Source organism: Suricata suricatta, chromosome 17 (assembly GCF_006229205.1).
Source record: "Suricata suricatta isolate VVHF042 chromosome 17, meerkat_22Aug2017_6uvM2_HiC, whole genome shotgun sequence".
NCBI classification, from domain to species: domain Eukaryota; kingdom Metazoa; phylum Chordata; class Mammalia; order Carnivora; family Herpestidae; genus Suricata; species Suricata suricatta.
Window position 1 is genome coordinate 10,416,277 of NC_043716.1, and position 21,907 is coordinate 10,438,183.

The 21,907-nt window shown below is 50.4% G+C and overlaps 1 protein-coding gene across 1 annotated transcript in view; it reads right to left on the reverse strand.

The window, feature by feature from the left end:
• Positions 1-1,079: 1,079 nt before the first annotated feature.
• The window catches only part of ALKBH5 (alkB homolog 5, RNA demethylase), a 21,795-nt gene continuing 967 nt past the window's right edge, over positions 1,080-21,907 (reverse strand). The window contains exons 2-5 of the mRNA XM_029927911.1: positions 21,293-21,907; positions 12,666-12,746; positions 3,658-3,813; positions 1,080-2,823 (exon numbers count right to left, since the gene is read on the reverse strand). The exon at positions 21,293-21,907 is cut by the window's right edge and continues 60 nt beyond it. Of these exons, the coding sequence (XP_029783771.1) occupies positions 2,646-2,823; positions 3,658-3,813; positions 12,666-12,746; positions 21,293-21,907 (1,030 nt within the window). The 3' untranslated portion in view covers positions 1,080-2,645. The remainder of the gene's footprint in view (positions 2,824-3,657; positions 3,814-12,665; positions 12,747-21,292) is intronic.

The window sequence follows — 21,907 nt, forward strand, 5'->3', positions numbered from 1 at the left end:
GAGGCGGAAGCCAGTGTTCCAGAGCCCCTTCCTGCAGCGTACCTGGTCTCTCCTTCCTGCACAGCAAAGGGCCTCGTTCCCTCAGGGACGGGCAAGAGCCCATATGTGGCTTTGTTACAGTTACAGGAGAGCCCCAGCTCCACAGCCCTCCACAGGAGCCCCCCCAGTTTTTGCCTGAGTCAGGGGCCTGGGCAGAGAGTGGGAGGTGCCCCCCTCTACCATGTAGTCTGGATGACTTTCGGCACGTCCTTTTTTCCCTTTCAGCTCTACTGCCTCCTCTCTGGGGCAACCAAGGCCCCGTCTACCCAGCCCACTGGCTACCCTGCAGGTCCAATTAGTCACAGACCGTACGGAGGCTCTACCCCACTGCCTTTCGTATCTTCTCACTGACCTGTAGGGCCGAGCCCTAGCTGGTCACCTGCTCCCTCCAGATTCTCTCTTAAACGGGCAGTTGAGGGACTTGCCAGGTTTCTACCACAAGAATTTGGCCAGACTGGTTTGGGCACTGGAAGTGCATGAGGGAGACTCGAGACTCAAGCTGACCAGAATGTGGCCGCCGGGTCTGGGATCTGGAGGGACTAAAAACCTTCTGGGGCCTAACCCCCGTCCACCCAAATACGTCGGCCTCAGGCCTGTATGTGTGTCCCACAATTCCGTAGGACACCTTGAAAGCAGGGACCCAGAAGCGTTTTGCTTACTGTTGCGGCCATAGTGAGGGCTTGACCACAATACAGTAAGAATTTAAGAATTTGGCTAATAGCAAAACCACCTGCCTATCTCTTACAAAGACCAGGCTTTCCCTAGGATCACTTTGTCCCTCCTTCACTCGCACACACGCCTGTCTGATCACGCCCAGAAGGAAGGGCTTCAGAACTCGGCAAGGTGATCCTAGTTCCTGTAGGCCCACAGCGTCCTGGACACACGCTCCATCCTCTCTGGAGTGGGAGAGGGGGCAGTAGGCAGAGGGCAAAACCACCTCCTGCCCTCAGCCCTACTGTCTCCTGTGGGGTCCTCCCCAGCCCAGGTTCAGAGTTAGGAAGAAAACAAAGGGATTAAGGAAGCACCAAAGGCAAGTCCTCTCTCATGACAGTATCAGACAACTGTTTCAAAATATATTAGATTTGGTTTTTATTGTAGAGCACACATATCAGGGCAAAGTGCTGCACACACGACTACAAATCATTTTTGGGAAAAAAGCTGTAAAAAAAATAAAACTGCAACTGCTTTAGTTATGCAGTCCCGACTTGAATCCACGCTGGCAAAGGAGTTCTGGCCCGAGGAGGGCTTCTCAATGGTGGCTGCCCCAGACCTCTGCAGCCTCAGACCTGGGCCTCTGTAAGACCGGGCCCCTGGGGTGGTGGCAACCTGGGTACTGGGAGGGCCTCTGCTCTCAGCAGGCCTGGGGGTTGGCCCTGGCTGGCAAGGAGACATTTCTAATGAATCTACATCATCAAAACCTTGCAGCCTTCGAGGATCTGAGTAGGTGGAAACTGCCAAAGACTTTATTTTTCCTTTTATTTCTTAAAAGCCCTTTCCCAGCTCCCATGCCCCTGAGGCAGAGGAGGCACCAACCCAGTCTGCAGTCCTGAGCTCTGGCCTTGGACGCATGCTACAGGCAGACAGAGGGGGTGGGTGGGCACCTTCCTAAGGGGGTGACATGGAGAGAAGGCCCAAGCTGGCCAATGTAGGAGAAAGGAAAGGGTTAGGAAAAAGCCAGGAGACCAAAGGAAAAAATAAAAACTCAAAAAACAAAAGAAAACAAAAACCCTACCGCACACCACAATAATTTTCCATACCGCAAATGCTAGACTTGGAAGGACACCAGTCCCTCTAGCTAGAAACAATTCCTAAAACTGCCCCAACATGGGAAGTCTAACTGTTCCGTACAATCACACGAGTATGCTTGAAAGAGCAACCCAGCAAAGAGGTGTGCCCTCAGCAAGAAGTATCAGGACCACCTTAGCCAGCCCCATGGCAGCCCTGGGACCTGTGGGCAGAGCAGGCCAGTGGGCATGGAGGAAGCCCGGGGTCTCAGCCAGTAACACCGGGGTGGCGGAGGACTGCTGACACCTCCAGCCAGTCATTCTGCACAACTCTGCCGCAGGAGAAGAGGGGGTCTGCGTGCGCTTCCCGTGCCCGGAGGGCAGGCTGGAGGCGGGAGCACGGCAGGCCGCCCGCAGAACCAGCAAGGAGCATGAGACCTCAACCCCGCGCGCAGACATCAGGGGGAGGAGAAGGGGCAGAAGAGTGAACTTCATTTACAACACTGCGAAGATTTACATTTAAAGCAAAACAAGAATTTTCTTAACCAAAACATTTTGTTGCTTTTAAATAAACCCAGCCTGACACAGCCCCGCTTGAGGACAGCTGTCCCCCCCACACCTCTACTGGCCACTCCGGCATGAGCTTCTGTCCCCTACAGATGCCAACTGCCTTTCCATTTTGGAAGAAAACCAAGAACATGAGAATCAGGTCCCAGCCAATTCTGTTCTTCAGCCTTAACAGGCAACAAACCCAAAGAAAAAAATGTAAGGATCAAAAAACAAAAAATGAAAAATAAAAACAAAAACAAAATCAAAACGTAACAAAAGGAGGGGGCAGCTACATGAGGATCAACCAGAGTTCCCAGGAGGGTGCGGCAGGCCTCAGTGCCTCCGCATCTTCACCTTTCGGGCTGGGCTGCCTGCCGCCTCCGAGCAGTCCTCCCCAGACTCGTAGGACTTGCGCCAGTAGTTCTCAGAGCTGAAGCTACTCCTCCGACGGTGTGTGGGCAGCAGCACAGAGCGTCGGTTCTCTTCCTTGTCCATTTCCAGGATCCGAGGCCTGTGAGGAGAGGGGTGGGTGCAAGCGTTAGCGCACACCCGTCTGAGTCTGGGCCGAGCCCTCACCATCTGCAGGACAACTCCCCCAGCTCAGCGGTTCTCCATGAGGCAGGGTCCTGGCAGAAGCACTAGTGCAGTGGCCACACCTAGTCTTTCAAACACCTTTCAATCACCTCGTGGGGCCCACCTGACACTGTGTCCAGTACCCTAGGACACCTCCATGGCTGCCAGACAGGAGGCGCCCTTCTGTATCACAGCCTCTTAGGCCCTGCATGGTCCTGCCATCACCTCCACTTCTGAGTCCCCCTTTGCATCCCCACGCTCACTCCTGCCCACCCCTACTCTGCTCACCGACTCCACTAGCCCCTGATACCAGCCAATTCTTTCTGCATCAGTCCAGTACTTCTGGGCTACACTGGCTTTTGCACATGGCTTTCTCATTCTTCTCATCTCAGCTTAAACACTTCCCCAGAAACCTTCCTCAGTAGCTCTGAAATGGGTCCCTGGTCTACTATCTTCCAAGTCCTGAGCTTTTCTTCTAACATTTAAATATAACCACAAAAGCACAAGGGAGTCATGGGAAGGCCATGAAGCATTCCCCTGTCTCAGAATCTTGGCCCAGCCGTTTCTCTCTGGGGGGCACAGGTATTTGGTCACAGGTTAGCTAGGAATGTCACCAATGCCACTGACCTAGGGAAAGCAGATATAAAGCTTGGAAAGGTGAACAATGCCAGGCTCCTAATCACCTACCCCAGGCTTCCCCACCCATCTCACCCTGCAGCCAGGCCAGGGGGGCTGCTTTGCTGGCCTTTGTGTAGGGTCTTAAGCTGAGTACCTGTGGGCAGCGTCAGGGTCTGCCTTGCGATGGGACCGCTTAGGCTTCAGAGCAGGGTCTCTGTTGTTTCCTGATAGACGATCTGAAGCATAGCTGGGTGGTAACACGGAGCTGCTCAGAGACTTTGTTTCCAACCGGGGTGCATCTAATCTTGTCCTGCAAAGAAAAAAACACGTGTGGGGTTATCACAGTGGGTCTCTGGGGAAGGAGTGGGCCCCATCAGATCAATTCTCTGGCCAGGGAGAGGGGGGCCAGCAGTCTCTATTCTGTGCCTCAGTCTTGTGCTTCAACTAGGTCTGGCTGCCCTGCAAACACCCTCCTTCTTAAGGTTAGGCTTAGCAGCAGGAACAGAAACACTTCTATTTAGAAACCTCTAGTGACAGGGATCTGCCGCCCCAGGGGAAAAAGATCCAGGGCTCTCTCTCAGCTGGACAAGGTGGCCCCGCTCACCCTAGTCAGGCCCAAAGGTTCTCCAGGGGCATCTACTCCATCTGCCAGTGTACTGAGGACCCCAAATTACTCTAGCAGATGTCTTCATCCTTGCTGGAAATACCAAGACAGGAAGGAAAGTTCCCCTGGGCCAGGCATACATAAGGAGAAAGAGACTCTCCTACTCTCTCATACAGTAACACGAAGACTGTGGCAAGGCAGGAGAGCCCAGGCCCAACTTAACATTCACACGCTTGCCTCTGGTCCCACCACAGTCACCTGGTGGCTCCTGCTGCTTACAGGATGCTGACCAAGCCAAGGTCGGGGGGCTTTTGAAGGCAAAATCCCCACCTAACACAGAGTTTACATTTCAAGGAACACGCTGCCCAATACAGGGAGAACATGCAAGTATGGATGGGGAAGAGGGAAATGGAGAAGGTGGGCAGGGAGGTAGTCCAGGGCAGTGATCTGAGTCCGTTATGACACCAGGCCAGGAGGATGCTAGCCTGGGAAACTTTTAAGAAGCCCTGAGGGTTCTTGGGTGATACAGAGAAGGCTGGCAAGTCAGGCTGATGGCAGCAAGGGGCAGGAGAGAAACCTGGGTTGGGGAGTGATGGGGACACATGAGGCAGAAGGCGCTGAAGGCACCCTTCCCACAGGCGGCTGTGCACAAAGTAGTCACCTAGTTCTGAGGAAGGTACTGTGCGTCAGGGCAGAGCATCCTCCCAATATCACTGCAGGGAAGACCGCGAGAGGGAAATCCAGGAGCTGCCCTGGCGTAAGCCACATGGCGTTCTTGGTAACAATTGCACCCAGATCCCCTTACCTACCCCTGACTGGCTGGCCTGCTCTAAATAGATGAGGAAAACTAGGTCCAAAAGGTGCTGGAACTCGTGGGAAAAAGGTTTAAGCCCAGGTGAGATGCCAAGCCTGACAAGCAGGAACCATAGGGCTTTGACTGTAGGCAGGGGCCTTTTTCCTGATGCCGGCAGGGGGCGCCTTCTAGCTGGGAACCAATGTTCTAACACCCTCAGGCCCCAAGTGATAGGCAGGCAGGCAGGCAGGCAGGCAGGGCTCCCGTCCCTGCCCCTTTGCTTTGGCTTCTTGGACAGACAAGGAAGCCAGAGTGGTCCAGCTCTACTGACAGACTCACCAGTCTCACCTCCACTCTGGGCACTCCAGGCTCAGGCAAGTAGGACCTACTTAGCAACAAGAGGAAGAAGATCCAGCACTAATGGTGACACTCAGAATCCAGGCTAGTAGCCATCCCTTTCTGGGCCTGCTTCTACATCTAAGCAAAGGAGGGAGAAATGAGGCTGGCCCTAGGGACTCTTTTAGTTCTAAGGGTCTAGAAACCAAGTGGCCTCCTTCAAGGCTAAGATTCTTGAGAGGAGTACCAGGAAGAGGTGATGCTAGGCAAACAGAGACATGAGAGTGGGAATTAAAATCACCAAAGCCCCCAAGGACCTATTGCCAGGTCAGGCCTCCCCCCATCCCTTTCCCTCCACTTCAACCCCCCACCCCACCCTGCTGAGAGGTCCAGGTGGCAGAGATCAGACCAGATGAAACACTGGCCATTAAGCTTGGCTTAGACTACTGCAAGGATGTGAAGCCTTATAGGGTAAAATCCCGCTCTGGCACTGTGGAGCTAATTCCTCTGATACCTCTCAGGTATCAGGAGCACATGCTCAGGGCATGACGAAAAAGCCCCAGTGACGGTGGTGGGCAATGCTTAGCACCCTGCAGTTGTTTCCTCAGGTGAGTGACAGAAGGCAAGAAAACCAAGAGCAGAGCCACCAAAAAAGAGAGCCTGGCCCACACACCTCTGGGGCCAGAAAACACGAGAGCATCCTGCCACGTGGGCATAGCTGGCACACACCAATCCCTGGAGGGGCCCCTGCCCTTTCTGAGCTGCCTCCTTGGGCAGCCTGTCTGGGCAGCCAAGGGCAGTGGTGGTGGCCTCTCACCATGGCCCTAGGACCACTGGAGAGGCCAGGGAGACAGGTGGGACCATATGAGACTAGAAAGACAAGTCAAGGATGTGGACTGGCTCTGCTTCTAACTGCCTGAAGGAGGGGAAGAGGGTCGTTCCCTGCACAGGACAGTTCCACTGCTGTCAGGAAGCACCCTCAAAGAAGGGTTGATAAGAGGGGGCCCTACCAAAAACCCGGTCTCCTGGACCCATTTGAGGATATAAAACTGTCTGGAGCTCAAAAGTGTTCCTGACATATCCCCTGGGGCTGTTATAAGTACACCTCAGAATAGGTGGAGAAACTCCTGCCCAAAGAGCTACCATACTGCAGGAAGCCAGGACAGAACAAGATCCCAAACCCAGAGCCCACTGGTTGCTTCATTTCTGAGCACATCCCTCTTAAAAGGTTGCCAACTTCCAAGGAGCACCCTTGGGGAGCACCCAAGGAGTCCCTCAGGGTTCAGTAAACAGATTCATAAATCTGAAGTCAGGAAGCCCAATTCTAGCAGTAAGGGCTGGGCCTGGGCCTCCTTAGGTGGTAGGAGGAAGGGAGACCTGCCTTGTAGATCTGAGTCAACATCCAGGAGTTATATTTACAGCAAGGCACCCGAGGAAAGTGAGGCCACCCACATGTGAGGACAGCCCCCAGGACAAAACAGGGATTGGGTCCATACAAAGAAAGCCAAAACAAAGGGAGGATGATAGCATTAATGGTAACACATTAACATGTTACCTAAAGGGAACAAGGCAGATGACTGTCCTGGGAGCTCCCTCCCCTCCTGTTCCTTTATCAGCCATCGAATACTCCAGAGAAGCCACTGAGGAGGATTATTCCTCAGTGGGATGGGAATGGGATAGGGATGATGGATTGAGATGGGGGATGGGAAGTAATGCTGAATCAGAGACCAAATCACTGGCCTAAGTCACACAGCTACTATCCCATTATGGCCTCTGAAGCCCAGGTGGGCTGTATGCCTCTACAGCAGAGCAGAGAGCTGGCCAGGTCAACCACCAATTCTGGGAGACCAGCAGCCAGTCTGCACCTCAGGCCCGGCGGCCAGCCATCCCACAACTTCTGGCTCCACTCTCACTCCAAGCACTTTTGTGCTACAAAGCTGGACTTTCCCAAAGGAGGGAAGAGGCAGGGGACAGGCCTATCTGAGTGCCCCTTTGTCTACTAAGTGACCAGGGCCTCTAGGTCTAAGCTCTAGCACCTCTTGAGTATCAGATTCCCACAAAACCCCGACCTGTACTTTTGTCTCTCTTGCAAGAGTACCCCCCCTCCTCCATCTTCCACCAACTTCCTTCAACATCACACTTCACTCCCCACAGGGAGCTCTGAGACAGGTGTAGAAGCCTGCTATGGTCAGGAGAGCACATGAGGTGTATATTCTAAAAAGAGGGCCCCAACAGGGCTTCCATATCCAGGCCTGCAAGATAACCAGGCTCCAAGACCTCTCCAAATCATTCAGCCTGATGACCAACATGTCACACCACATACTTGTAACCCAGAGCTCCAGGAGCCAGGGCTCCCCAGATGACGGCCAGACAATAGGGCCAGCACCACAGGCGACCAGGGATCCCCCTGTTCAAGCCTGGTAAGGGCTTGATATCATCCGCTAGGACACCAGGTGGCCAGACAACAAGCTTGCTCTCCCCAGCCTGGGCCAGCAGAACAACGTACTTCCCTTTCCTCCCACTCTCTGTGCCTCTGCTCACACCTTACTTCAAACTTCGAATGGACAGCCTTCCGCATCCCCTACCCCTGCCTCATCAAAATTAGAGGGGAAGTATGGTGAGGAAGGGGGTAGGAGAAGCAGACAAGCATTCTTGAAATTAACCATCCCTAGCACCACTGCTGCCCCCATTTACAGGTGAGAACACAGAGCTCAGGTAACCAGCTTGTTATATTCAGTGAGGAAGGGGCAGAGCCAGGCCAGGAACCTAAGCCAGTTTCAGGCACAGGTGATCTTACTGCCACCTCCCCCACTATTCCTTGTACAGGGTATATGCACATGGGACACACATACACTCCAGTGACCAGGAAACAAAGGTGGGCTAACCCTTGGCCTGGGGACAGGAATCATGGAGATAGAAGCAGGGGCACGGATCTTGATGGGGGCAATGTCCCAGGCCTAGTCAGGGAAAACAAGAGCTGGCCACTCCTCCCCATGCCCAGAGGGACAAAGCCCACAATGAACCCTCCATTCTCACCCTCCACTCATACACACACACAGAACCTCATTTGGACCACTCTGTTTTCAGGGACAGTCTCCCCCTGACCCCTGGGTCCTTGGCCTGAATAATTAGCTCAGTCTCCTGTAGTCTCTCTCATGCAGACCCCATATTCCACTGCTTACTGGCACACATCAGCCCTGGTTAACATTTGGCAAATGAACCTCTAGCTGTTCTTCCCAGCTTCAACCCACTCTGAGCTGAGCTCACTTGACCAAAAGCAAAGATGTGGGCTATTTATACTGTCTTGAGCTACTTTATCTGATTAACTGGAGAACCACGCAGAAATACAAGTCTTGTAGGCAGATCCGGGACAGCCCTGGGTACCCGCTACAGATCAAGGGTTTGGGTGTGCTGGCCACCAAGTGGAAAGCCCTGAAGCCCCACAAGCCATCTCCTGATGATCAAGTGCTGATCCAAGAACTCCTTCCCACTCTACCCCTCAACTACAGAGATCCTCTGTACTCCCTGCCTTCCAGCCATTTTTGCCTGGCTAGCAATTTCTAGCTTAGTAGCCAGATCTGTCCTGTCCCAACCCACCCCCACATCTCACCAAGCTGGATTTAATTTTTTTATTAAAAAAATTTTTTTTTCTGGGTCCCAGCAGACATACTTCGTGCTTTTAAGACCGTGATTACTTTGTGTTGTACGGCATGCAAACCTGTTATTTATCAACAGACCCAAGTTCAAGGCCTCACTCAGCCATTTACTGGCTGTGACCTCAAACAGATTATAACACTAAGCTGCAGCCCATGGATTCCACTCATGGGGAAGCTCTCAGGTGGTCACTCCCAGCCCCTCCCAGTCCTCCCTGTGAGAAACAGTACTACTCACATAGACTTGGCACCAACTACATTCAAAGGTGCCACATTTTGTCAAAAGCATTTGGTGGTCAACCACCCATTTCCCCCCAGGAGGACCTTAGAAAGACTGTCCCAACTCTGACTCACTTGAGCTGGTGACAAAGCCTCCCAGGCTCTTCCACAACAGCCTGTGCAGTTCATATCCAAACTGGAGAAGGCAGGACTGGCTCCATCCCCTCTGCCTCTAAGAAGCAAGACCAGGATGCTCCCCTTTTCATTCTGTCACCTACTTGTTCTTTTCCAAGACAAGCCCATACAGCTAATCTGGAGCTGCTCCTCATGTACCTGAACTGTCCTCCTCTGGGACCTCCTCTGGGCTTGGGCCTCAGTGCTGGGCCCGATGACAGGACTTTCCCACGCCCACAGAACGCTGATTTCGGAAAATCACAATGGCAAGTATATGGGCTGTAACAGTCTAAAGGGGGGGAGGTACACTGAGAGGGCTTCCCGTATGTCAAAACAGACAACACCTGAGCCCTGAGAAATGGCTAGGTTAACCAACTTTTAATGTGCACACATGGGTCATTTGCAGGGTAAGATGAGGATGATAAGATGAACACGTTAGATGGAAAAACATTCCCAGCAGAGATCCCACTGCTACCAGAACCCAGGATGCAAGTCCATGGGCCATACTAGGAACTGCCAAGTACATTAATGTAAGTGAAAACTCCAAGAAATTAGGCTGGGTGGATAGACAAAGCCCAACAAGGAGCCTGGGTTTTACCCTGCGCCTCTCATCTGGTCTCCTGAGTTGGTTCGCTACAGCTGGACACTACTCTAGCTGAGCTGTCCTGTGGGAGCTGGGAGTCCCTCCCACTCCTTCCAGCTCCTCATACCCAAGCTCTGTGCGTCATTCTATGGCTGACTCCCGGGCCCATTCAAGAAAAAAGGTCAAAGAATGACAGTCACCCACAACTGTCATTCTCCATGGTCAGACCACTGTCAGGGACCCAGAAGGCCAAAAAACCAGGAACCTGGTTACTGCTGGAGGCTCCTAGCTTCTCTGAGACCCATCTGGGTCAGCTGGCCTGGGAAGGCAAGCATGGGAACCATCATTCTAACAGAAGGAAACAGCAGAAAAAAATGACCTCCAGCTATGGCCGCTTCCATGTGCACCTCTGGTGAAGATCTCCCTGGGGAAGTTACTGTCAAAGGCTTGGGAGGAACACCTGGGAAGTTGCTGCTCTAGTTTTACATCACTCTGAAGTTCCTCTCCAAGTGCCCGGCCTAGGTGGGTCACTTGTCCCAGCCCAAGAAGAAAAGACTGTGGAGAAGAAGCCAGAGGGAGCTACACTCTGGGTTCCATCACTTCTGTGTTCTGGGTTTTAGCCTGGAATCACAGGAAAAGAAAGCAGAAAAGCAGATAAAAACCCTTCTGATGAATTTCAGGAATATCCTTAGGCCAGAGGTGAGACACTACCAGCTCCCACACAGACCCATGTCTGGAGCTCCCACATGTGCCTGGTGCTCTGCCGGCACCATAGGCTTGTCAGTTTGGACTTGACAAAATGGCAGAACCATGCCAAAGAGACTTCATCACCAAATTATTCTGGAGTTCTGAACCCAAAGGGCCAAGATACTCAAGTTATAAACTAAAGTTAAAAAGATGGCAATCCGGGGACACCTGGGTGGCTCAGTCTGTTAAGCATCCAAGTTCAGCTCAGCTGAGATCCACAGTTCAGGAGCTCAAGCCCGTGTTGGGCTCTGTGTAAAAAGCTCGGAACCTGAGGCCTGCCTTGGTTTTTATGACTCCCTCTCTTTCTGCCCCTCCCCTACTTGAACACTCTCACAACCTGTCTCTCAAAAAATAAAAAGAAACAAAACAAAACACAGGGCACCTGGGTGGCATAGTTGGTTAAGCATCCAACTCGATCTCAGCTCAGGTCATGATCTCACAGTTCATGAGTTCGAGCCCCAGATCAGGCTCTGTACTGATGGTGTGGAGCCTACTTGGGATTCTGTCTCTCCTCCTCTCTGCCTCTCCCCTACATTTGTGCATTGTCTCTCAAAATAAATAAACTTTACACACAACTTCTAAAGCTCAAGGCTGGAATAACGTGAGTATAAAACAAATACCCATAAATCCATATGAATAAAAGTAAACGAATAAAGAAAAAGAAATAAACAGATGAGGGAGAAGAAACAAAATCTCCCCGCAGAATTCCAACTAACGTGGTGGCGATGCCCCCGAGGGAGGTGGAGCTCACGCCCCGCTCCTTATGCGTGGGCTGCGCACAGCGACTTCCCTCCTGAGACGGGAACTATGGACTGCAGAGTGCAGAGAGCCGGCGAACTCAGCCTCCGCCGGGTGTGCGAGGTCAACATCAACAGCAATTAAGTCCTGTGCCCTCGATAGGACATGAAGGGGGCTTTACCTCTGTAGACCCCCTCCCCCAAACCCCTAACCCCAACTTAACTACGAGACAAATGTCAAATTCCAATTGAGAGATATTCTACAAAATACCTGGCCAGACTTCTCATGAACAAGGCACGTTTAAGAAACTGTCACGGCCAAGAGAAGCCTAAGGTGACATGACAACTAAATGTCATGTGGGATCCTAGGTTATGAAAAGGCTAAGGAAATCTGAATAAAGTAGGAATTTTGCTAATGTTATCAATACTGTTCTTTTTTCTACTGTAATGAACATATCATACCAACATAAGATGGTAATAACAAAAAGTGGTATGAGGAGTGCATAGAGACTATGTACCACCTTTACACTTTTCTGTAAATCTAAAGCTATTCTAAAAAATAGGATTACAAAAAAAGATGGTAAGCTTTAAGACATTGTGTTCCAGCCTGGGAGGTCCAAACACTGGTTCTGCTTTCCTCACTGATGCCTGTACAACCCTGGACAGTCAACTAGCCTCTCAGGACTCCACCTGAAAGACAGGCTTGTCTTGACCCGGCATCTGCTTAGCTCAGTCCATTCACACCCCATGAGCAGAAAAAAGAAGTGGTAAAGAGGCCAGGTCTGGGGATAGTGGTCAGTACCTCCCTGACTCCCTGGCCAGAGAGGAGGGACAGCCATAAGCTACGTGAAGCCTGAACACTGCAGCTTCATGTCCCACCTTTGTTTCCTCTTTTCACTCCCTGCTCCTCCCAGAAGTGAAAACCCAGGCATTTTAAAATCAGGCTGCTAAGGCGCAGTCTAAAAATAATCAGCAAGAGCACATGTGACAAATCAGAACCAAGGAGATGGGGGAAAAAGAGGGGGAGGGAGGTCTAGAAGAGGGGTCCCCAAATAAGACTATGCCCATAAACACTGGGAGCATGTGCTTTTGCTCTATCCCTGACTCCGTAGTTTAACAGCCACAGAGCTTAATTTTCCAATGAAGAAAAAACAAAACAGCTTTTTCCTCACAGAATTAAAAAAGTATGAAACCTTCTAGCCTTTTCTTCTCCCAGGCTTCATGCAGCTATGCTACTGATATACAGCCAAGTTCTAAGGGAATCCAGACCTACATCTCCAGACAGGTCTGCAGGTGCCAGACACCGGGACACTTACTTCCTGAGGATGATGACCGCTCTGCGTTCCTTGATGTCCTGAGGCCGTATGCAGTGAGTGATTTCATCAGCAGCATATCCACTGAAAATAAACACAGAGCATATGAGCTTGGAAAGTGAACAGACAACGTTCCTACAGGGTAAAGAGACAGAAATATGGTCCAGGTCTCACAGACACCTCTGCCCTGTTACTTTGAGAGGTTCAAGGATCTACACAAAAAGGGAAATAGACTCTAGCATGCTCCACTCAAGAACAAAACCTGGGATGAGGCAAAGGAAGGCGCTAAGGCAGAAACCAAAGCAGGAATCTCCCCACACAAGCCGGGAGCCCTTCTTTTAAAGGATCCCCAAGAGGATACACCTTTTAGTCACTCTGGAGGCAGCTAGAGTGACTCAGACCAGACCTTGGTGAGAAGACAAAAACCGCATCTCCTCTGCTTCTTCCGTCCCTTCCTCCTGCTCTTAGGCGTGAAGAGGAAGCCAAGGAAGACACTGAGAGCCCTGAGTCACCAGAGAGAACTAAGGCTGCAATGTTCAAAAAGAGAATTTGTCTACTTGAAAACAAGCTTTCAAAAACCTCCATTTGGGGGGATCCAAAATCTTGAAGACAGCTGTGTTTGGGATATTTTACGAATTCCCATCACACTCAAATATCTATTTATTTTCATCAAGTTACACAATTTTTAAAACTGCTTAGACCAATGAATGTGGCGTAGATGACTGTCCTCTTCACAGCTAACATCTTTCCAATTTGAAACTCTGGAAGCAAACTCAGCACCCTGAGCCTCCTCACATGCCCTCACCGAGAATCACGCCCACCCCAAGTTCGTCTGCTGAGCTGAGGCAGCTCTACACGGCCAGACACACACTCAGGCCCAGGCCTAGTGGGAGGCAAACACCTTCTCAGCAGCCCGCTGGCCACCCCTGGGTCACCAGTCATCCTCTCCGTGGCTGTAACCAGCTCCCTTCTTAAGGGCGGCTGTAAAGGCATCTGCAGAGCTGTCAGAAACACTGCATGCCTGGGAGGACTCCTCAAAATGGCCAGACTGCCGCAATGTGGGCAAACACTAAAAACGAGACCAAAAAAAAGAGGAGGGAAAGCCCTTCTGATTTGAGGCCCTGCTGGGAATAGAGACTGAACCTTTAATTCAAATGTTTCCCCTCCAAGCTCCTCCTAGACCAAAGGTTTTCAGGCTTTTTGGTGAACATCAGTCCTATGAGAGACTATGGACAAACATCCACGGTCAAAGCAATTTGAAAAATATTGAGGAGTTTAGTTAAAGAATCTGAGAATTACTACAGCAAAAAAATCTGCTGACTTTGTTTAACTGAGCACTAACTAAAGAACCTTCTCTCAAATAACACCTATTAATATCTGTAGGCCTACAGAAATGCCACAGGGAGGAGTTGAAGAGACCCGAGTTAGAACCTGAGTTTTGTCACCTACTAGCTTTGCGACCTTAGTGAAGTCGCTTGCTGGGCCTAAACCTGTTTCTTCATTTGCAATAGAGACAGCAGTAGGTTTTGGGTGTTCACTTTGTTATGCTTTACAACTTAGGTATTCTTTTATGACCACTAACGATTACAAGATTTATTCTGTTTATTTTTTGAGAGAAAGAGAGTGTAAGCAAGGAAAAGGGAAGCAGAGCAGACAGAGGGAGAATTCCAAGCAGGCTCCACACTCAGCATGGAACCCAATTTGGAATTCAATCTCATGACTGTGGGATCATGACCTGAGCCAAAATCAAGAATCAAATGCTCGGGATGCCTGGGTGGCTCAGTCAGTTACGCTTCCGACTTTGGCTCATGATCGCACACTTCATAGGTTTGAGCCCGACATTGGGCTCTATGCTGACAGTTCAGAGCCTGGAGCATGCTTCAGATTCTTTGTCTCCCTCTCTCTCTGCCCCTTCTGTGCTCACACTCTGTCTCTGTCTCTCAAAAATAAACAAACATAAAAAAAAAAAAAAAAGAATCAAATGCTTAACTAACTGAGCCACCCAGGTGTCTCAACGATAATAAGATATTAAAGGAGTGGAGAGAATTAGAATTCCCTTCCAGTCAGAATTAGAGTTACAGGACTACATAGTTGGCACCCCTAGAACCTACAGGGCTGTTGCGAGAATTAAGTTGGATAATTCATTGTGCTTGGCACTATACTCCCATTTATGAAGCACATGACACAAGCCAGAGGGCTCTGGCCCATCCTGGGGCAAGCCAGAGACTTGGGTTCAGCACCTGCCAAGGAAATGTGAACTGGGTTCCTTTTGCAGGGGTCTACCAGCAGAAGAGGCCTCACGGGTCTCATGGGTTCCCAGGGCTAGGAGTGCCAGAGTTTGTCCTAGTCTCCTGTCACTCCACATTAGGAGAATGCAACTGTGTGCTGCAAGACAGTTCTATATAAACACAGGACATGCCCCACAAAGAAACTAAGTCCAATTCTCCAAAGGTAATCCAAGGCATTTTTTTAAAATTTATTGATTGACTAGATTTTGAGAGCGTGTGCTAGAGAGAGCACAGGCATGGGCAAGCAGGGGAGGGGCAGAGGGAGAGGAAGACAGACAGACAGAAAATGAAGCAGGTTCTGCACCATCAGTGCAGAGCCCAACATGGGGCTTGAACTCCCGAATCGTGAGATCATGACCTGAGCTGAAATGAAGAGTCAGACACTTAATCGACTGAGTCACCCAGGTGCCCTCAAGGCACATTTCTAAGGCCTGAGCCTACAGTACAGGTCACAAGCAACCTTCCCTACTGTTAACAAATATCAGTCTGTTTGACATGGCTATAGACACCTGGGGCCCTCACCTCCCATCTTCAACAAGGAACCACTTCCCTTACTGCAGAAAGAGCAAAGCCAGATGTTTGTCACACCTTAACGGCACCCAACCTCCCAAAGAGCTCCAGAATGGAGAACAAGCCGGGCCAGAATTCTGCCACTGAGCTGAGGCCTCAGAGGAACTAGTACAGAGACAGGACCACACAGGCCCCTAGAAATGACCATGGCACTGAATGCACCTGAAGTGCTTATCAGCACTGGTCTTCTAGAACTTCCTGGCAGCTGTGACATAGCCCACTGACCCATCTTCAGCATCTCAGGCTCCTCTGGGAGCAGGAAGCTCTTTAAGTCCTAGCCAAGAGAAGCTCTTCTGGCTAAACTTCAGCAGAAAATGTCCACCAGAGACCATAGAAGATTATTCACTAAGGAACCTACTTACTACAAGAGAAACTGTTTGAAAGTTCCAATCTGCCAGCTTGAAACTTAATATGCGCTGGGTCCAGCCCTGCCCTTGGCATGAAGAAAAGTTCCAATGCCTCCTGCTCTTTTGTTTTCACAGGGAAAGGAGAAGAGGAAATACCTCATGCTGGTCAGCCTCCTGCTCCCTGCCTGGGCTGAGCCCTTTCAAGATCCTCCCCCACCCCACATATCAGTGACCAGCTTGCCACAAGCATCAAGAGTGACAGAACCTCACTCTGTCACCCACTAGCACTATGCCTTACAGGAACTCTTGAGAGTCTCCACCCACCCCTGCCTGGGAAAGCTTTCCTCAAATCCCCCAGGCTGGATTTCCCCCTCACCATCCACCTACACCTCTCTACTATGTTTGGCCTTGTGGAAACTGTATTTTCTCTACAAGACAAAGCATTGCAAAGGCCATATTTTTATCTCTGCACTCAGTGAACCCCAAATCAAATGTGTGTTTAAACTCAACTATTCTCAATTTCTACATCTACAAAACAGATCTCACAGCAAATCCTTCCTTAGAAGATTAGGTGGAGATTAAATGAGGATTCTGAAAAACTCTTTCTAAGGGACTGTGCAGGAGTGCACACCTCTCTTTCTAGGAGACAATTTTGGAGACTGTTGTTAAGGCACATTTCCAAGATGGCCACCATTCACCATCTACTCTGTGCCCTGCCAGAGATGGAGGGACTGGCCAACATCATCAGGACAGCCTGGTGATGCCTCCCTCCAGTGGCTGCTACCTGCTCTGGGCAGCCCCCCAGAGGTCATGCCACTGACAGACCTGCTGGCATGATCGAAGGCCTGCTGGCAAGACTAAGAAACTTAGATTTTTGGGGGCCCGCACGCCAGCCATCTGGGCACAGGGGTAGGATTATGAGTGGGTTCCTCACGCTCATTATAACCAGACCCAAACTTCTAAGGCATATGGCCTAACTTTATGAGAAGTCCTAGGACTTTCCAAATACAGAAGGAAGGTTGGCTTGCTCCAGATCCCAATTCTTTACACATGAAAGTATAAGTACATAGTACCTGAGCACAGAAAGCACCTCATCTCCAGAGACATTTTACCTAAACTTCAAGCATTCAATAGTGTGGAAAGAAATTCAATCTTTAGTAACCAACTCAATGGCATCCATAGCCCCATTTTGCAGAGGAAAACTAAGGCCCGGAGATGTAAGTAACTTAACATAGATCAAACAGCTAAAGTGGGGACACTGGAACTCTAATCCAACTCTTGATTTCAGTATCTATGCTATACCGATTTTTGTTTTTTTGGTTGGGGAAGGGAGTAGGTAATAAGGGGTAGAGAAAAGCCTATCTACCTTTTCTGGTCGCAAGGTTCAGTCTGCCCTAGAGGCCACACGCTGGCCTCAGCAAAAGACATTCACATACCCACCATCCTCAAGAAAGAAATCTGCAAAGATGAGCCCATGCCCCCAGACAGCTAGCATCGTACCTCAGCAACAGATGCAAACCAACTGCCCAGGCCAGAAAATAGTCAGCCAGCCCTGAAATTTTTATGGCCTATTTACTTCCTGCTTGCTCTGAGCTTCATGACTTTTTTTTAAAGTTTTATTTATTTTTGATACAGAGAGAGACAGAGCATGAGAGGGGGAGAGGCAGAGAGAGAAGGAGACACAGAACTAGAAGCAGGCTCCAGGCTCTGAGCTGGCGGTCAGCCCAGAGCCTGATGCGGGGTTCGAACCCACGAATGTGAGATCTGACCTGAGCTGAAGTCGGAGGCTTAATAGATTGAGCCACCCAGGCTCCCCTCTGAGCTTCATGATTAAGCCCATGGTTCACCTGCTAGTTTCCTTTCCTTTGCTTCTTGTTAGGCTTGGCAGAACCAAGGCCAGTCACCCCCCCCCCGCCCCCCACCTCCGGCCCAGAGCTCCTCCTGGGAATGCACAGCCCTGACTTCATCCTAAGGTTCCTCCCCCTCCTGTGGAATCAGAAGACTGCACACAGGAGATGTGGCCCAGGACCTATATGCCCTACTTTCCCAACTATTTTAAGCCAGAAAGCTAAATTCTGCTTTCAAACAGCTGAACAACATCAGCCCTTGGCCCAGAATGGACAGGGAGGGCCTACTCCACCCAGGATCAGTTATTACCTGGACGTCACAGGCTGTGCTCACCTCTGCATGTGCCATGGTTGGATGGTAACAGTCATTTCAGGCAGGTGGTTAAGGCCTAGATCTCTAGGCATGTGGCCACCACAACCACAGACCATGTAGCAGTGATTAAAAGCACCAGCAAGTAAGCAATTAGACTCGAGGAAATTATTCTAATTAATCCAACTGAAATCTGTTTTTATCTGCCCATTCACCCTACAGAGAAAAGGAGAAGGAATGTAGGAAAAACTGATATGAAGAAATGTAAAAAGATACTTATCTCCCTGGAGAACAGCAGTAAGACGTGACCCAACTAGGCCCAACATGGAAAGGTCACAAAAACAAACAAACAAGTAAACAAACAAAAAATAATTAGGTTTGGAAAGAACTCTGAAGCACTTCCAGAAGGGTCTGCGATGCCTTGCTCTAAATGCCCACGTTTGGGTACTGCTGAGTCAATGTTTGTCACACGCTAACATTGACACTGACAACTATTAAATAAATATAAAACTGTATCCGTGCCATGCTGCCTTGGATAAGTGCAGACTCCACCTCCACTGCCACCGACAACTGATGTCTGAGTCAAAAGAGAATTACTAGAACCCCTCTTTACCTACACAGAACCACTATTTTCTTCCATCCCTCCCCTCCATCTGCAGATGTAGGGCTCATCACTTCTGGGCTGGGATACATACAAGGAGGTAAAAGAAAGCTTCCCCTCTTACCAGTTTGGGGAAGAGGCCCAGCAGCATTTAAAAAGAAGCACTAACAGACAGGTGTTCACCCACCTGCATACCAAGTAAACTAGAATGTTAAGTGAGCAGGAGCTAAAAGATTAAAATTAGCAGGGGCATCCAGAACCCTAAATCAGTGGCTCTCAAATGGGATGATTTTGCCACCCCGCCCTGGGACATTTGTGATCATGAAGGTGACACTGGTATTTAGTGGACAAAGACCAGGAATGCTTCTAAACATTCCACAATGCACAGGACAGCCCCAACAAAACAAAGACTCCGCCAGCCCCAAATGTCAACAGTACCGCTACTGAGGAGATCTGACCTAGAGCCTTCCCATGGCATGCGGCCCCAGAATCTCTACTTCAGGTCCTGGCTGAATCTGAGAACTGAAGACAAATTCCATCCGCCTCAAGTCAGCACCCACCTGCCCCCACCTTACCTATGGCTACTCTCTGCTACTGCCACCAGAGCTGCCAACCTCTCCCTGCTTCTTTGCTTGGTTAACTTCTAGTCACCTTAGTGCCTTATTGCCTTCAAGTTCGACCTTACTGTTTCTAGAAACTTCTAACACTCCAAAATGGCTTAAAAGGTTCCCTGCACTCCCACCTTCAAAGTACTCCTGCAGCCACTTTCCTGGGCTTCCACTAGGCTGTGCATTACATGAAGGAAAGAGCCCTGTGACAGGCTTCCCCCAAGAAAGGAGCAAGGGATCATTATATCGTTGTGTATGAAAGCAAACACCCATTTAAGTGTCTACTCTGTGCCAGGCTCCGTATGAAACACCGAATCACCATATAGCCTTTGGAAGCAGGCATTAGCTCCACTTTACAGGTAGGAAAACCAGCTCAGAGAACACCCACAAGATCCCAAAACAAGTGAGAGCTGAGCTGGATTCAAAGCCTGGGGCAGCACTTTTCAGGACATGACTGAACCTCCCACGTGAACTCCAGAGCCAAGTCAGAATCCAGGAGTTGGAAGGGACCAGGAAAACTTTAGTAGGACTTTACTATTCCAAGGAAAAGATGAAGAGAATTTTCCTGATGATGCAATCCTGCTGATCACTAACAGACCTGAATTTTAAGAACTTGAAACGTCTGCTCTTCAATACAGGGGTGTGCAAATGCGGGGATGGGGGAAGTTTTCAAAGTCTCAAACTGCCTCTTATGATCTCCCCATTACATACCCAACGACTGCTAGACCTCAAGGATCCATGACGATGCAGAAAATTAGTATCTCCTCAAGAGACCTAACGTCCTTTGCGTGAGGTCCTTTTAGCACCAAGAGCCATTCTATGAAGTCAGACATTAAACTGCCTTACACCGCAAGCCACTTGTGAAGGTCTGCCCTGGAAATCTACCTTAAAAGGCTCTGCTAAGACATCACTCTGGGAGCACCATTTAGATCTGAGGACAAGCTTGGAAGCCCAAATGACAAAGGGACACCTGACAGAAAAATGGCTAAGTTTCACAAGATAAGGAAGCCAGAATAGTGTTTCTGTGACCACCGATTTCCCAAACTTTCCCATCAGAAGACCTTGGGTATCACAAGGCTCTGCTGCCAACTCCAGATAGAGAAGCTGCCTCAGCTGTTCAACTGAAATGAGACAGATGACCCGCCTCATAGTAAGAGGTCTCCAGACACCTGCTTCTCCCCACGACCTGGGCCTATGGCCCTCACTTCAGACGTTAAGCTGCTCACAGAAATTCGGCGTGTCCTGATCCTGTACTAGAATTCAGTGGTCAACCAAGCTGCTCGGAGCAGCTGCAGTCTAGATCTCCTAAGAGGTTTTGGAGATTACTTAAGTACCATGCTAGATTACTTGCTTTAAGGCTGGAAGGACTCAGGATCTGGGGCCCAAGAATTCTGGGTAAACAGATCCACTTTATTTTGTTTCCTGGGGCCTCGGCAGCAGGTAATACATTCTCACAAAAGGCCAATGGGCTCTTCCGCCGCCAACGGGGGAGGAATTCTCAGAGTCTGCTTGCCACACTCTACTTCTGCCCCAACCTCCAATCTGTTCCACTCCAGGGAAGTCACTCCCCACACTGGGAACAGAGAACGTCTTATCAACTCAACATTTTAGGGGACGTTCCTCTGTATTTTTTCTATTAAGGAATCCTGAAATATTTCCTTTGCTTAAAAACAAAACAAAACAAAAAAACCCAGGATGGCTGAGTTGGAAAGACTTTTAAACAAAACTTCAACTCCTTTTCTTAAAAACAGATTTGAAAACAGAGGCCCGGAAAGGAAAAGTGACTTGCTCAAATCACCCCCCAAAAGACACTCCTAACATCTTAGCCTTCTAGAAAGATACCTGTGTATTAATTCTGGATCCAAACCTGCCCTCGGGATACAAAATTCTGATTGGTTCCCCTACCTCCCCCCCGCTTTCTTACAACCCGTGGTAAACACAGACCCCTTTCCTCTCCGCCCCCTCCTTCCTAAAAAACAGACCCGGTCAGAACTGTAAAGCGCGGGCTCTGTGTTGCTGCCTCCCGGGCGAGGGCCGCCCCCTCTCCCAGGTGGGTTACCTGAGCACAGTCACGCTCCCCCTGCGCACCGGCAGAGAAAGCACGGGTTCCGACACTCGGATAGGCTTGAACTGGAACTTGCAGCCGAAGCAGAGCGCAGAGTCGCTGAAGAAGGACACGGACACGATGGGGCGCTCGAAGATGTGGATGGGGTCCACGTGAGACACGATGCAGCCGCCGGGCTGATAGTCGTTGATGACGGCGCTGTTGACGAAGCCCTCGGGGATGACGCGGTGCTCCACCAACTTCTGGATGACCAGCTGGTGCACCCACTCGGGGATCTCGTCCACATCGCCGGGCGGGTAGAGGCGCTCCTGGCCCGGCCCGCGCTTCTGCAGCTGGGCGCCGTACGTGTAGCCCTCGCCGAAGAAGTACTTGTTGCGCAGCGGGGCCCGGTCCACCGTGTGCTCGTTGTACAGGCCCTTCTCGGCGCGGGACACCACCTCGTCGATGCGGGCCTCGATCTTGGCGCACTCGTCCTGGCTGAAGAGGCGCATCTGGCGAATGCCGCTCTTCACCTTGCGCGCCTCCTCCTCCTTCTGCAGCTGCTGCTCCTCATAGTCGCTGCGCTCCGGGTCCGAGTCCTCCTGGTATTTGCGCTTGGCCCCGGACACC